The sequence below is a fragment of the Rattus rattus genome, chromosome 3 (genome assembly GCF_011064425.1).
Source record: "Rattus rattus isolate New Zealand chromosome 3, Rrattus_CSIRO_v1, whole genome shotgun sequence".
In the NCBI taxonomy this organism is placed as follows: domain Eukaryota; kingdom Metazoa; phylum Chordata; class Mammalia; order Rodentia; family Muridae; genus Rattus; species Rattus rattus.
The window spans coordinates 122,449,283-122,461,953 of record NC_046156.1 but is presented as its reverse complement, the minus strand read 5'-3'; the positions used below and the strand labels follow the sequence as shown (position 1 = coordinate 122,461,953).

General features: G+C 43.0%; 1 protein-coding gene across 1 annotated transcript in view; it reads left to right on the top strand.

Moving 5' to 3' along the window:
- Positions 1-12,671, top strand: part of Mfn1 (mitofusin 1) — a 45,049-nt gene that overhangs the window by 3,831 nt on the left and 28,547 nt on the right. Inside the window, exons 3-6 of the mRNA XM_032898540.1 lie at positions 435-570; positions 5,099-5,261; positions 9,248-9,372; positions 10,543-10,651. Of these exons, the coding sequence (XP_032754431.1) occupies positions 435-570; positions 5,099-5,261; positions 9,248-9,372; positions 10,543-10,651 (533 nt within the window). The remainder of the gene's footprint in view (positions 1-434; positions 571-5,098; positions 5,262-9,247; positions 9,373-10,542; positions 10,652-12,671) is intronic.

Sequence of the window (12,671 nt, the reverse complement as noted above, 5' to 3'; positions counted from 1 at the left end):
CAGGCTGGCTTTGAATTTAGAGAGATCTACCTTCCTCTGCCTCCCAACTACTGGGACTAAAGGCATGTGCCACCATGCCCAGCCCTTGAAATTTTATTTATTTATTTATTTATTTATTTTTTTGGTTTTTAGCTTTTTTTGGCCTTGTGCTTCCTAGGCAAGCGCTCTATCACTGAGCTAAATCCCCAACCCCTGAAATTTTTAATAGTCTTGAAATTCTTTTAGGCAGAATCCTTGCAGAGGGCATTTACATTTCTATCAAATACCCATCACACACATTTAAAAAAAAGAAAAACTTCAGGTACTCAGATAATCAAATAACATTTTTACTTTTCAAGCGATGTGTTAGTGTAGAACAACCCAAAATGTATACAGTTTTGTAGTTAGCAGAATTTATTCGTGTCACTTTATCTAATACCATTCCAACTTTGCAGCTACATACAGGAACCCGGAACTTGATCGGATAGCAACCGAGGATGATCTGGTGGAGATACAGGGCTACAGAAACAAGCTCGCTGTCATTGGGGAGGTGCTGTCTCGGAGGCATATGAAAGTGGCATTTTTTGGCAGGTGAGCCGTCATTATCTCATCTGAGGTTCTCGGCACGGGTCACCTTTTCCTGCTCATGGCCCAGCTTGTCTGATGACTTGGGCTGTGGTCCTCTTGCTTAAACCCACAGCAGTTCCTACTGGGGTTGAGTATTGCAGCTGTTAGCTTGTCCACCTCCCGACTGGACGTGAGCTTTCTGAGAGTTGGTATACGGTATGCTTCTGCTTTCTGTGGACGCTCATGTCACTGAGGATGACTGCATCTCCCTTTCCCTCACGTCACTGCCCTCCCTCCCTCCCTCTCCCTCCCTCCCCCCTCTTTCTTTCTTTTCTTTCTTTCTTTCTTTCTTTCTTTCTTTCTTTCTTTCTTTCTTTCTTTCTTTTCTTTCTTTCTTTTCTTTCTTGTTTTTGAAACAGTGTCTCTGTAGCCCTAGCTGTCCTGTAACTCACTCTGTTGACCAGGCTGACCTTGAACTCAAGAGATCTGCCTGCCTCTGCCTCCTGAGTGCCAGGATTAAAAGCCCTGCCAATAGCACCTGGCCAGTTAGAAAGATGGGGAACGGGTAATAAAGAACATGATTTATGATTTTTTTTTTTCTGTTTTCTTCTTGAGATAGGGTTTCATGTAGCACAGACTGGGCTCCGATTTGCCATATAGCTGAGGCTAGCCTTGAACCCTAATCGTACAAACTGGTGCCATCATATCTAGGTTGTGAGTTATTGTTCTGGGTTCATATTGATTATTTTAGTTTTCCTGAGACAGGGTCTTACTGTGTGTATCCTTGGCTGTCCTAGAACATTGACATAGACCAGGCTGGCCATGAACTCACAGAGATCTGCCTGCCTCTGCCTCCTGGGTGAGTGTTTGAACTAAAGACACATACAACTGCACATGGATTATTATGTGTGTGTTCTACAAGACTCAACTCATGATTCCCAGAGGAGAGCAGGGAGCACTGCATGTCGTTGTGTCCAGGTGATGGAGTGATCTTCATCACATATATATTCATGTAGCCATCAGGTGTTGGGCTGGAGATGTGACCTGTGATAAAAAGTCTGCCCAGTGTGCCTGATCCTGGATTGATCCCATCACTGCAAAAGGAAATGGTTATCAATTCCCTGCTCACGAGTGCTCTGTTCACTCCTTGGGACACAGACAAGTGACTGTGTGCTTTATGTCTCAACTATCATTTTTCCTTTTTAACCAGTAATGGTGTTTCTTTACTAAACTCATGCCATAGAACCAAGCTGCTTCTTGTCTTATGGCCTTTGCAGTTGTATTGTTGGATCTCCCCTCACTTGTTACCTCAGAAGGTTTCCTGGCTACTGCATCTTAAAGATCCTTCTTAGATGCTGTTCGTTACTCTGCCTTTTTGAGACAGAGTAGCCAAAGGGGCCATGGCCTGGCTCTTCTGTGTCGGCTTCCTTTTTGTTTCTAGTGAGCAGTAGTGATACTGTGGTGCTAGATGGCCATTGAGGCAGGCTGTATGGCATGCTTGGCAGGTATCCTGTCACATGGCTCCATCCCCAGCCAGTTCTTCTCTTAACATATCCTGGTCAGTCTCTAAGCCTTTCACGGTGTTTTCTTATTTTGTTTTACTATTTGAACTACTTGGCACAGTATTCTTGGGGTCTCACATAATAGTTTAGGTAGAGGCAGCTCCATGACATAGGCTCCACCAAGATTAGGGTGAGGGAGGAGGAAGAGAGACCTAGATGGTGGTAACCGAGGTCTCCTTTGAGGCTAAGAGATAAGAGCAGGTCCCTGACTTGCAGTGGCTGACTTTGCTCCCTACCCATGTATGATGTTGCAGAAGTAGTGTACACCCCTATGCAATATAAGATGCGCTTAGGCCATGGCTGGGATCGCTCAGCTGATGTTGGGGAGGTGAGGTGCATTTGTATTTTCACCAGCATATTTTCAACTTGCTGTGGGTTTGTTAGCTTTAAACACCGTAAGCTAAGTAATATTAGCATTGGATATGAGCTGCCTCAAAGCCCATTTCTTGCAGAGAGTGGTAAATGGGAAGGGAAAGGGAATCCTTAATGTGCTCAGAGAACTGTATGTTAAGATTGAGATACTTGGGAACGTTAGCAAGACAAGGAGAGAGAAGTAGTCCTGTTTGCCAAAGCCCTCACAGAGCACTGAAAGTTCTGTATTCTTTATGTTTTGAAAAGTAAAAAGAGAGGATTCACAGTTAACAGAGTGTAGAATACAGAGGTCAGTCAGATTGGGTGGGAATAGGAGGTAGCAGGCAGAGAAATTTGAAGAGCTTGGCTTGTGAAGTTAGACAGGAAGGATTAGTAAGACATAAAATAGTAACCATAGTAACCAGGGGGCAGGAGAGACGGCTCAGTGATTAGGGCCGCTCACTGTTCTTGAAGAGGCCTAGGATTCAGTTCCTTTTAATTCCAACTTCAGGGGATCTAATACCCTGTTCCAACTTTCATGACCAGTACATGCACCTAGTACACATACACATAAATAAAAATAATTGGGGTAGCCTAGAGATTAACTAGAAAGGTAAGAATTCCAGATTACTTTGGATGCATGACATTCATTGTGGTAGGTTTATGAACAGATGCTTGTGTTCACGTGATGTAGATGTGTATGCTTATTAGGCATCCAAATGAACTCCCAAAATGCCAACTTGGATACTTTAGATTGCAACCTAGGTAAATTCTGGGAAGTTATTGGTGATTGAGATCTGGGGAGATGATGAGATAATTCACTGGGAAAAGGCAGAATACTAAGTTTCTGGGAACAGGTCAGGAAAGCTAGGAGTGGTTGGTATACTAGAATAGAAGCATATTTGGTATTCATGGCCCTTTCTATCACAGACTTGTTAAAACCCTTAGGATTTTCTGAGTGATAGGAATAGCTTTTATTATTTATAATGAGCTCCTTTGACCATACCTGAATTTATGCTAATGAGCCTAAGTGAGTTAGGGCAGCCCTTAGATAATTTTATGTTAGGGCTAGTCATTAAATGATTTGAGAGTTAGAAAATTTGGGTCCCCAGGACGTGGGTGGCTGGTGGCTGGAGATAAAGCTTTATGGAAGAGAGTCTCACATGGTGGGACAAGGCATAATCTCAGTATTGTCCCACACAGGAGCAGAACTGCTTGTGCTTGGGTCTGATTCTAAGGTTCAAAATGTGCCAGAGGGCTTGGCATCATTGGTGCTTTCCCAGATTCTAGTGGGGGTGGGAGACCCAAACGAGTCAGAGGAGAGGGTTAATCTTTCAGAGAAAAGGTGGTTTTTTAAAAATTCATTTTCTTTTTATATGTATCATATTTTATCTGCATGTATGTGTATCATGTACATGCAGTGCCTCTGGAAGTCAGACAACAGTGTCTGGTCCCTTGGAACTGGAATTACATACAGTTGTGAGCCACTATGTAGGTGCTGAGGACTGAACCCAGGTCCTCTGTGAGAGCAGCCAGTGCTCATTGCCCTTGAGTCATCTCTTGCTTCAGAGGGTTACTCTGAAGGAAGATCAAAGCATGCTTGTAAGTTATGGTGCACTATCGTCAGAAGCCACTGCCGTAGAGAGTAAGGTAGCTATAATTGTCCCTGGGTACTTCCTGGGCAGACTGGGAACAATCTCCACAGAGTGAAAGTGCGCACCTTTGAGAGAAGATGCTGTTTTCTAGCAAAGCAGAAGGCTCCGACTAGCTTCTGAGAATTGAGTGGACTGATGAACGTCAGTCTCTGACGGGGACAGGCGATGTCCTTGGGTTTCAGAAATGTACTGATTGCTGTGCATGCATAAGAAATTGCTCAGAACTCAGACAATTAGAAGCATTCACATTGTACACACTGATTCTTAGTTCAGACAGCACACAGTGGAGACAACTTGTCTTTGTTCTGAAGATTGAGGGTCACCCAACACTGGAGGGTGGAGTTGTTTGGTGTCTTCACTCACATGCCTGGTACAGCACTGCCGGGTGGGCTGCAGTACTTGGACACTCAACCGGCTACCTTGCCAGACCTCCCATCAGCCTGACTTAAGTGCGGCACAGCAGTCAGTGAAGTTGACCTCTTCTGTGGCAAGATTCCCAGTGCATGTGACCCAGTAAACAGGAAAGAGCTGCCTTGCCTTTTATGTCCAGCCTTGGAAGCCACCCAGTGTCACTTGTGAATCAATTACCACCCAGCCCAGATTGAACATGAGACATTAGACTCATAATAGGAAAAATACCACACAATTTTGATGTTTGTTTTCAAATTGCCACAAAAACAAAGCAACAAAGGCTAAAGGAACGTTTTTCTTGGTACTCTCTTTTCTCTAAATGTACATTGCTGATATTTAATAGTGCTTGTTTCCTTTGGCTGGTTGTGTTGTTTTATTTTACTGTCTTGTGTAGCCAAATTCTTGGTGGACCCATCTCCACCTCCCAAGGGCTAGATTACAGGTGTACTCCGAGGTGCACTGGTTGATGTTGTCTTGTTTTAAAAAGTGCCGTCCATGAAACTGAATGCTTTGAAAATGTTGTTTTGAGCCCAGTGAAGAGTGTTTTTACTTCTTGTTTCGCATGTTCTTTAGGACAAGTAGTGGCAAGAGCTCTGTCATCAATGCAATGCTGTGGGATAAAGTCCTCCCCAGCGGGATTGGTCACACAACCAACTGCTTCCTGAGTGTGGAGGGAACTGATGGGGATAAAGCCTACCTTATGACCGAAGGGTCAGATGAGAAGAAAAGCGTGAAGGTACGCCGCCCAGCCCATAATGTCCCTGCAAATATCTAGAGTTGGAAGATTTTTGTATAATGTCCACCTGGCTTGCTCTACATGGAAGAACTTTGATATCTACTTTCATAGCTTGCAAAGACATTGCTAATATTTTGAGTTCTGAAAGTTTTTCTGAGAGCTAAGTTACTGGAAGTATAAAATCGTTAACTTGTTTTACTAGGGGTGTGGGGGATAGAACTCAGGGCTTTATATATGTTAGGCGAACTCTACCATTTTATTTTTATCTTATGCACATGAGTGTTTTGCCTGCATGTCTGCCCACCACATGCATGCAGTGCTGTTGACGGCCAGAAGAGAAGAGGGCATTGGAGCCCCTGGAACTGGAGTTAGGGAAGGTTGTGAGCTGCTGTATAGGTGCCAGGAATTGAACTGCAGGGCTGTTCTAGGAGAACAGCCAGTGCTCTTAGCCACCTAACCATCTCCCTAGCACCCAAATTAAGAGTTTTCTTTAGAAACTAAGATTTAGTAAAATAGTTTTTAATTTTGTCTTTTTTTTTTTTTTTTTTTTTTTTTTGAGACAGTGTCTCACTGTGTTACTATTTCTGGCTTAGAGCGCTCCATGTAGACTACACTGGTCTTAAACTCACAGAGACTGGCCTGCCTCTGCCTCCTTACCACTGAGATGTATATGCACCACTATGCCTTTGCCGTTTATAGTTTATGGATATGATCTCTCAGTTTTCCTCATCTACGCTCTCTGCTTCAAGTTTTCTTTCTTTAACATTGTCTCCTTCCCCTGCTTCCAAACTGAAATGACTCCCAAGGAGTGGCTCCCTTTAAGGTAATAGACCTGTAGTCCAATACAGTAACATTTTACTAACACAGCTGTAACAGCTCATACCTCATTGAGTACTTGCCTTCTTACAGTTAATATTTTGAACACGTAAAATAACTCACACCTTAAACAAAGCCGGGGTTGGGGATTTAGCTCAGTGGTAGAGCGCTTGCCTAGCAAGTGCAAGACCCTGGGTTCGGGTCCCCAGCTCGAAAAAAAAGAAAGAAAAAAAAAAACAAAAAAAAAAAAAAAAACAAAAGCCAAGCCATTTACGCAGTGGTGGATTAATGCAAGGCAGGTAGACTTTGTGAGTTTCAGGCCAGCCTCTGCGGTAAGACCTTGTTATAAAACAAGACAAATGCCTCAAACCTATTAAATTTTATTTTATATATGAGTGTTTTGCTTGCACATATGCATGTACACCATGTGTGTGCCTGGTGCCATGGAGGCCTTAAGAGGGCTTTAAATCCTCTTGAACTGGAGTTGTATGTAGATGGTTTTTAGCCAGTATGTAGGTGATAGGAATCAAACCCGGATCCCCTCAAGAGCAACAAGCACTCTTAAACTGCCGAGCCATCAATTTTGTTTTATTTTTAAGCGTGTGTGTGTGTGTCTGTCTGTCTGTGCATCTGTGTCTGTGTCTACATGTCTGCATGTACACTCACCGAGAAGTGTCAGTGATGGTGGAATTGGGGGAAGAGAGAACTGGAGTTAAAAACAGTTGTGAGGGCTGGAGAGATGGCTTAGTGGTTAAGAGCACTGACTGCTCTTTCAGAGGTCCTGAGTTCAAATCCCAGCAACCACATGGTGGCTCACAACCATCTGTAAAGAGATCCGATGTCCTCTTCTGGTGTGTCTGAAGACAGCTACAGTGTGTACTTATATATAATAAATAAAAAAATCTTTAAAAAAAAAAAAAAAAGTTGTGAGAGGTAACAAAGATACTAACACTGTTACTATGGACGTTTGCCTCAGCTTCATTCAAGACTCTTGAGTTCATTGGATGAGTAGATGTTTCTCTAAGCCCTGATTTTTTGGTGTTTGGATATTTCTGCCTATATGTCTATGTATCAAATAGATGTGTTGCCTGTTGAAGCCAGAAGAGGGTGGTTCCCCCTGGGATTGGAGTGGGCAGGTAGATCCTAGGAAGCAAATCCTAGGAAGTCCTCTGGAGGAGCAGCCAGTGCCTTTAACCACTGAGCCATCTCTCCAACCTCTGCCTTTTCTTTTTTTTTTTTCTTTTTTTTTTGGTTCTTTTTTTTTTCGGAGCTGGGGACCGAACCCAGGGCCTTGCGCTTCCTAGGCAAGCGCTCTACCACTGAGCTAAATCCCCAACCCCCCTTTTTTTTTTTTTAAGAGTCACATGTAGTTGAGTGCTGGCTTTGAACTAGTTATGTAGCCAAATATTACCTTTGTACCTCGCAAATGCCATGACCTTTCTACCTCCCAAATGCCACAACAGAGACAACAGAGACATGTGTCACACATTTTGTGTATGCAGTGCTAGGGATAGAGCCTGAGGCCAGGCACCACTGTACGAACTGAGCCACATTCCCACTCTACTAGATGCTCTCAGTAAGAGCTGCGGTGGTGTGTGAGCTGTGTCCTTGCCTTAACTGATTTTCTAAGTTTGCTTTAAGCCCCCTGCCTAAATTAAGTTGTTTATTTAACTCACATGAGTTACATTAAATATGTACATTGGTTTTATAAGTTAATATGCCTGACATCTTAGCTTAATAAATAAGAATGGTTTGGGATTTAAATGATAAGGGTTTCAAGAAGGTTTTTGTGAATAGCTGTATGTTGAGAGACAAAAAAATCCTTTCTTGAAAGACAGATTTGGCTCTGCCTCACAGATTTGAGTGTGGTGCCCCACAACTATAATCTTAGCACCTCAAGAAGCTGAGGCCTGAGGACAGTCATGAGTTTGGGCCAGTCTAGGCTACAGTGAAAACTTGTCTCAAAAGAAAAGGGTGGGGGGGACAGTGGCATTTGAATTGACCTCTCATTTCAATAGGATATTTAAATCAATTTTAGGAACTTTTTTTAAAAAAAGAATTATTTATTTTAGATATATGAGTGTACTATAGCTGTCCTCAGGCACACCAGAAGAGAGCATCAGATCCCTTTACAGATGGTTGTGAGTCACCGTGTGGTTACTGGGAATTGAACTCAGGACCTCTGAAAGAGCAGTCAGTGATCTTAACCACTAAGCTGTCTCTCCAACCTGAAACATTTCTTTTAAATGAGTTTCTCCCATTATAACTAGGCAGTTCACCCTCATTTCAGAAGACCCAGAAAATACAAATTTTCAAAAGCAACCGACTCCATCACTCGTTCTTTACTATGAATAAGACCCATCAGGAGTTCCACTGGGCTCTGTTACTAGTGTCTTATTTGATTAGTGTTTATGTTTCCAAACACTAATTGTTTGTAGCTGGTATGAAGAAATTTCCAAGAATTTTTTTTCTATTTGGTTGTTTTAAAACCCAGATGTCTTGGGACTGAAGAGATAGCCAGTGATAAAGAGTGCTGGCTGCTCTTGCAGAGGACCTGGATTTGATTCCCAGCTCCCAGCTCCCAGCTCCCAGCTCCCAGCTCCCCGCTCCCCCCAGCTGCTCCCAGCTCCCCCCAGCTGCTCCCAGCTCCTCCCAGCTCCTCCCAGCTCCTCCCAGCTCCTCCCAGCTCCTCCCAGCTCCTCACAACTCACAGCTCACAACCATCTGTAACTCCAGTTCCAGGGTATCTGGTGCCCTTTTCTGGCCCTCGAGAGTACCAGGCACACATATTATACACTGATACACCTGCAAGCAAAATACCCTGGCACATTAAGCGCATGTGCGCGCGCGCGCACACACATACACACACACACACACACACACTTCAGTGTGATATATGTCTCACAACCAATCCCCCTCATATTTCTCAAGGTTGTTCAGGTTGTTTTATTTCAAACCATTTGAAGTTCAACTTTCATTTTTGCAAAAGTTGTTCAGTTGGGCTTAGTGGTACACACTTGTAAATCATAGCACTGAAGACGCAGAAGTTAGATGGTGAGAGCAGGCCAGTCTGGCTACAGTTAGCACTAGTTTGGGTTAAAACCAAGTAGATGTTGTGCCAAACCATAATATTTTTAATTTTTAATTGAACCCTTCTTTCCTCACTTTAGACTGTTAATCAGCTGGCCCATGCCCTCCATATGGATAAAGACTTGAAAGCTGGTTGTCTTGTGCACGTATTTTGGCCCAAAGCAAAATGTGCCCTCTTGAGAGATGACCTGGTTTTAGTAGACAGGTAAATTTGCATCTGAATTGTGTTTTCTCTGGACTTACTAGATAGAATAGTGCTGTTTATCACACTTCTGTGGTCAGATACCTGACAGAAAGCAGGGAGGGAGGGAGGAAGGATTTGTCAGGGAAGCTGTTGCAGCCTGGGCAGCAGGAGCAGGAGCAGGAGGCCTTCTGTCACACCGTCACACAACACCTGTGGTGGGAAGTGGAGGGCTGACTCCTGGTCTCTTCTACTCCTGCTTCCCTCTCATGTAGCTGTGGAGTCCAGGAGGATTTCAGTTTCTGAAGTTAATGGAGTGCTTTTGGAATTTTTCCATTGCTTTCAATAGTACACATTTTTATGTGGCTTAAATTTTATTTATTTAGTTGTGGCATTGGGGGTTGAATCAAGGACCTTTTGTTTGCTATGCAGCTATTCTGCCCTGAGCTACAGCCTCGGCTCCCATGGTGTATTTATTTTAAAATCCTCTTATCAGTGCTTGACAAAGTAGTATGCATCAGTTGCATATTTTCTTTCCTGTTAGTATTCAAAGGATTCAAACATTTTGGTATGCTTTTTGTCTCCTTAGTTAGAAATATAACATTCTGTAGAAACCATTCAGTTTTGATGTTTTTGTTTGTTTGTTTGTTTATTTATTTATTTATTTATTTTTGAGACAGGGTTTCTGTATAGCTCTGCTTGTTGTCCTGAAACTCACTATATAGATCAGGCTGGTCTCAAACTCACAGAGATCTTTGCTTCCTGAGTGCTGGGATTAAAGGTGTGCATCACCATGCCTGGCCCCAGGTGTTTGGTTGCTGTTGTTGTTGTCGATGTTGCTTTGTTTTTGTTTGTTTTTTAAAGGTATGCTTCTAAGTTTCACTTCTAAACTGTAATGATTGGAACTATAGCTTATTTGGAACAACTTATTGCCATTTACCTCATCTGTTTTTATCATTGTTACTCTTTTCTACTTTCAGGAATCAAAATAAGAGGTTTGAAGTATTAATTTATGTTGCTCATTTTGTCAAAAACATTAAAATTTTCTAGACATCAGATAGATGACTAAGAAAATGTCTGCCTTTTAGACTTCAAATGATAGAAAAGGTTTTTTGTTTTGTTTTTAAATCTGTAACCCAGATTTTGTTTTTTAACAAGCATTGTATGATGCAGTGTTTGCTTCCTTCCTGTTAGCCCAGGTACAGATGTCACCACAGAGCTGGACATCTGGATTGATAAGTTCTGCCTTGATGCTGATGTTTTTGTTTTGGTGGCAAACTCGGAATCAACGCTGATGAACACGGTAGGATTTACTCTTGCTAAGCTTGGGGTGGCGTCTGTCCACTTTAGTTCTGTGAAGTGAGTGACAGTTAGGTGATGAACTAGGAAGAAACTGAGGCCTGCGCTTCTCCAGGGCCAGAGGACTGTTTCTAGCCTGCTATAGCATTTACTGCTTTCAGTAGCAATCTAGGGCTCAATGGATTTAGCTTCTAGTTAGTGTTTATGGGTTAAGGTGATACTAGTGTGTTTGCCTGAAGAGCACAGTTCCTAGGGTTGCTGTAGTATTTACTTATCAGTCTTTAGTAGACTGAACCATCCTCCTCCTGCCTCTCTGTCATGCATCAGGCAGAGCTTTTTCTCCTCAGGTTCCCATCCTAGCTTGATGCACTGTAGGTTTTTTTTTTTTTTTTCTTTTCTTTTTTTCGGAGCTGGGGACCGAACCCAGGGCCTTGCGCTTCCTAGGCAAGCCCTCTACCACTGAGCTAAATCCCCAACCCCTGCACTGTAGGTTTAAGCTCATCTGTGTTTACCCTGACTGGGAAGGTTCTCTATCCAGAACGACCAGATCATTCCAAGGAAATATTCAGAGTTTAGATATCTAATATGCAAAACAGTAACGTGTTATTAAAGATTGTTCTTTATCTAAAGTGTATGAGTGACTGAGCACCATTGTAACCAAGGTGTCACCATGAAGCCTGTTTTGGTTTTAGGGTCTTACTTACTATTACAGACACCAGGCTTCTGTTGTGATTCTGGTAGTGCTTGTAACCTTGCTCTGGGAGAATCTGCCCAAGTGTTTTGTAGAGGACTGCCATCATTTGGGTGATGGCTAAGTCAAGGCCTTGCACAGTGTCTAGGGATGGATCTGACTAGGATCTTGACTAGAATCTGACTAGGACTATGTAATGAAGAAAGGGCAAACAGATGAAAACATTGAAAGGCCAGGATTGGGAGGGCTGGGTTTTCTGATGGAGAAACTACATCCCCGCCTCCCGTTCTCAGTGTGTTTATTATGTGTGTGCAATAGAGAGGCAGGGTTAGTGCATACAGCCAGATAAGGAGATGGGTTATAGATAGGGAAGGGAGCACAGTTAGGTACAGCTCAACCAGGAGACAGGTTTAGTAGGAACAATCTCAGTAGGAGCAGTCTTCAGGGAGGGAGAAAGCTCTGGTGGACATTTCTACACACAGTGTCAGCATCCCCACATGGACCATAGAAAGGCCTTGTGAGCTCAGGGCGGCCTGAGCTGTGTGAGACCCCAAGCCCATCGCTGTCACCAGTTGCTTCCTTCACGGAGCTCTACCTGTTTCAACTCACTCTGCTATGTCTTTGCCCTGAGCAGACACGACGCTTACCTCACAACGTTTATATAATGTTCTTCACTTGAGCTTAGCCAAAAGGCCTAGAGGTGGCCCATAGAATACTTGCTCTGGTACTAGAGTTTGCACAAATATCTTACATTCTAATTACTTACCTGACTTTTGTTATTGTTGAGACAGGGTCTCACCATGTAGCTCTGGCTTATCTGGCACTGTGTAGAACACCCTTGAACTAACAGAGAGCTGCCTGTCTCTACCTTGGACTAATGGTGTTCCCCTACCACAACCAGTAACTTAAGTCACTTTTTTTTTTTTTAATTTATTTATTTATTTATTTATTTATTTATTTATTTATTTATTTATCTGAGCACAGTGTCTCTCTTGTCTTCAGACACACCAGAAGAGGGCATCGGATCCCATTACAGATGGTTGTGAGCCACCATGTGGTTGCTGGGATTTGAACTCAGGACCTCTGGAAGAGCAGTCAGTGCTCTTAACCGCTGAGCCATCTCTCCAGCCCTTAACTCACTCTTGAAAGTGATTTGAACTAACCTGTAACACTTGGGGTTGTTATTAGATAGTCATCTCTGTCTATGCATACAGACTGATAAGTATTAGTTGGATTTCAAGAGAGTCTGGCAAGAGCAGGAAACCCTGCTCCTTTATGTTTTGATTTCTGAGGGAAAGCTAAGTGTTCTCAGGGATCTGAGGATCCTTTGTCT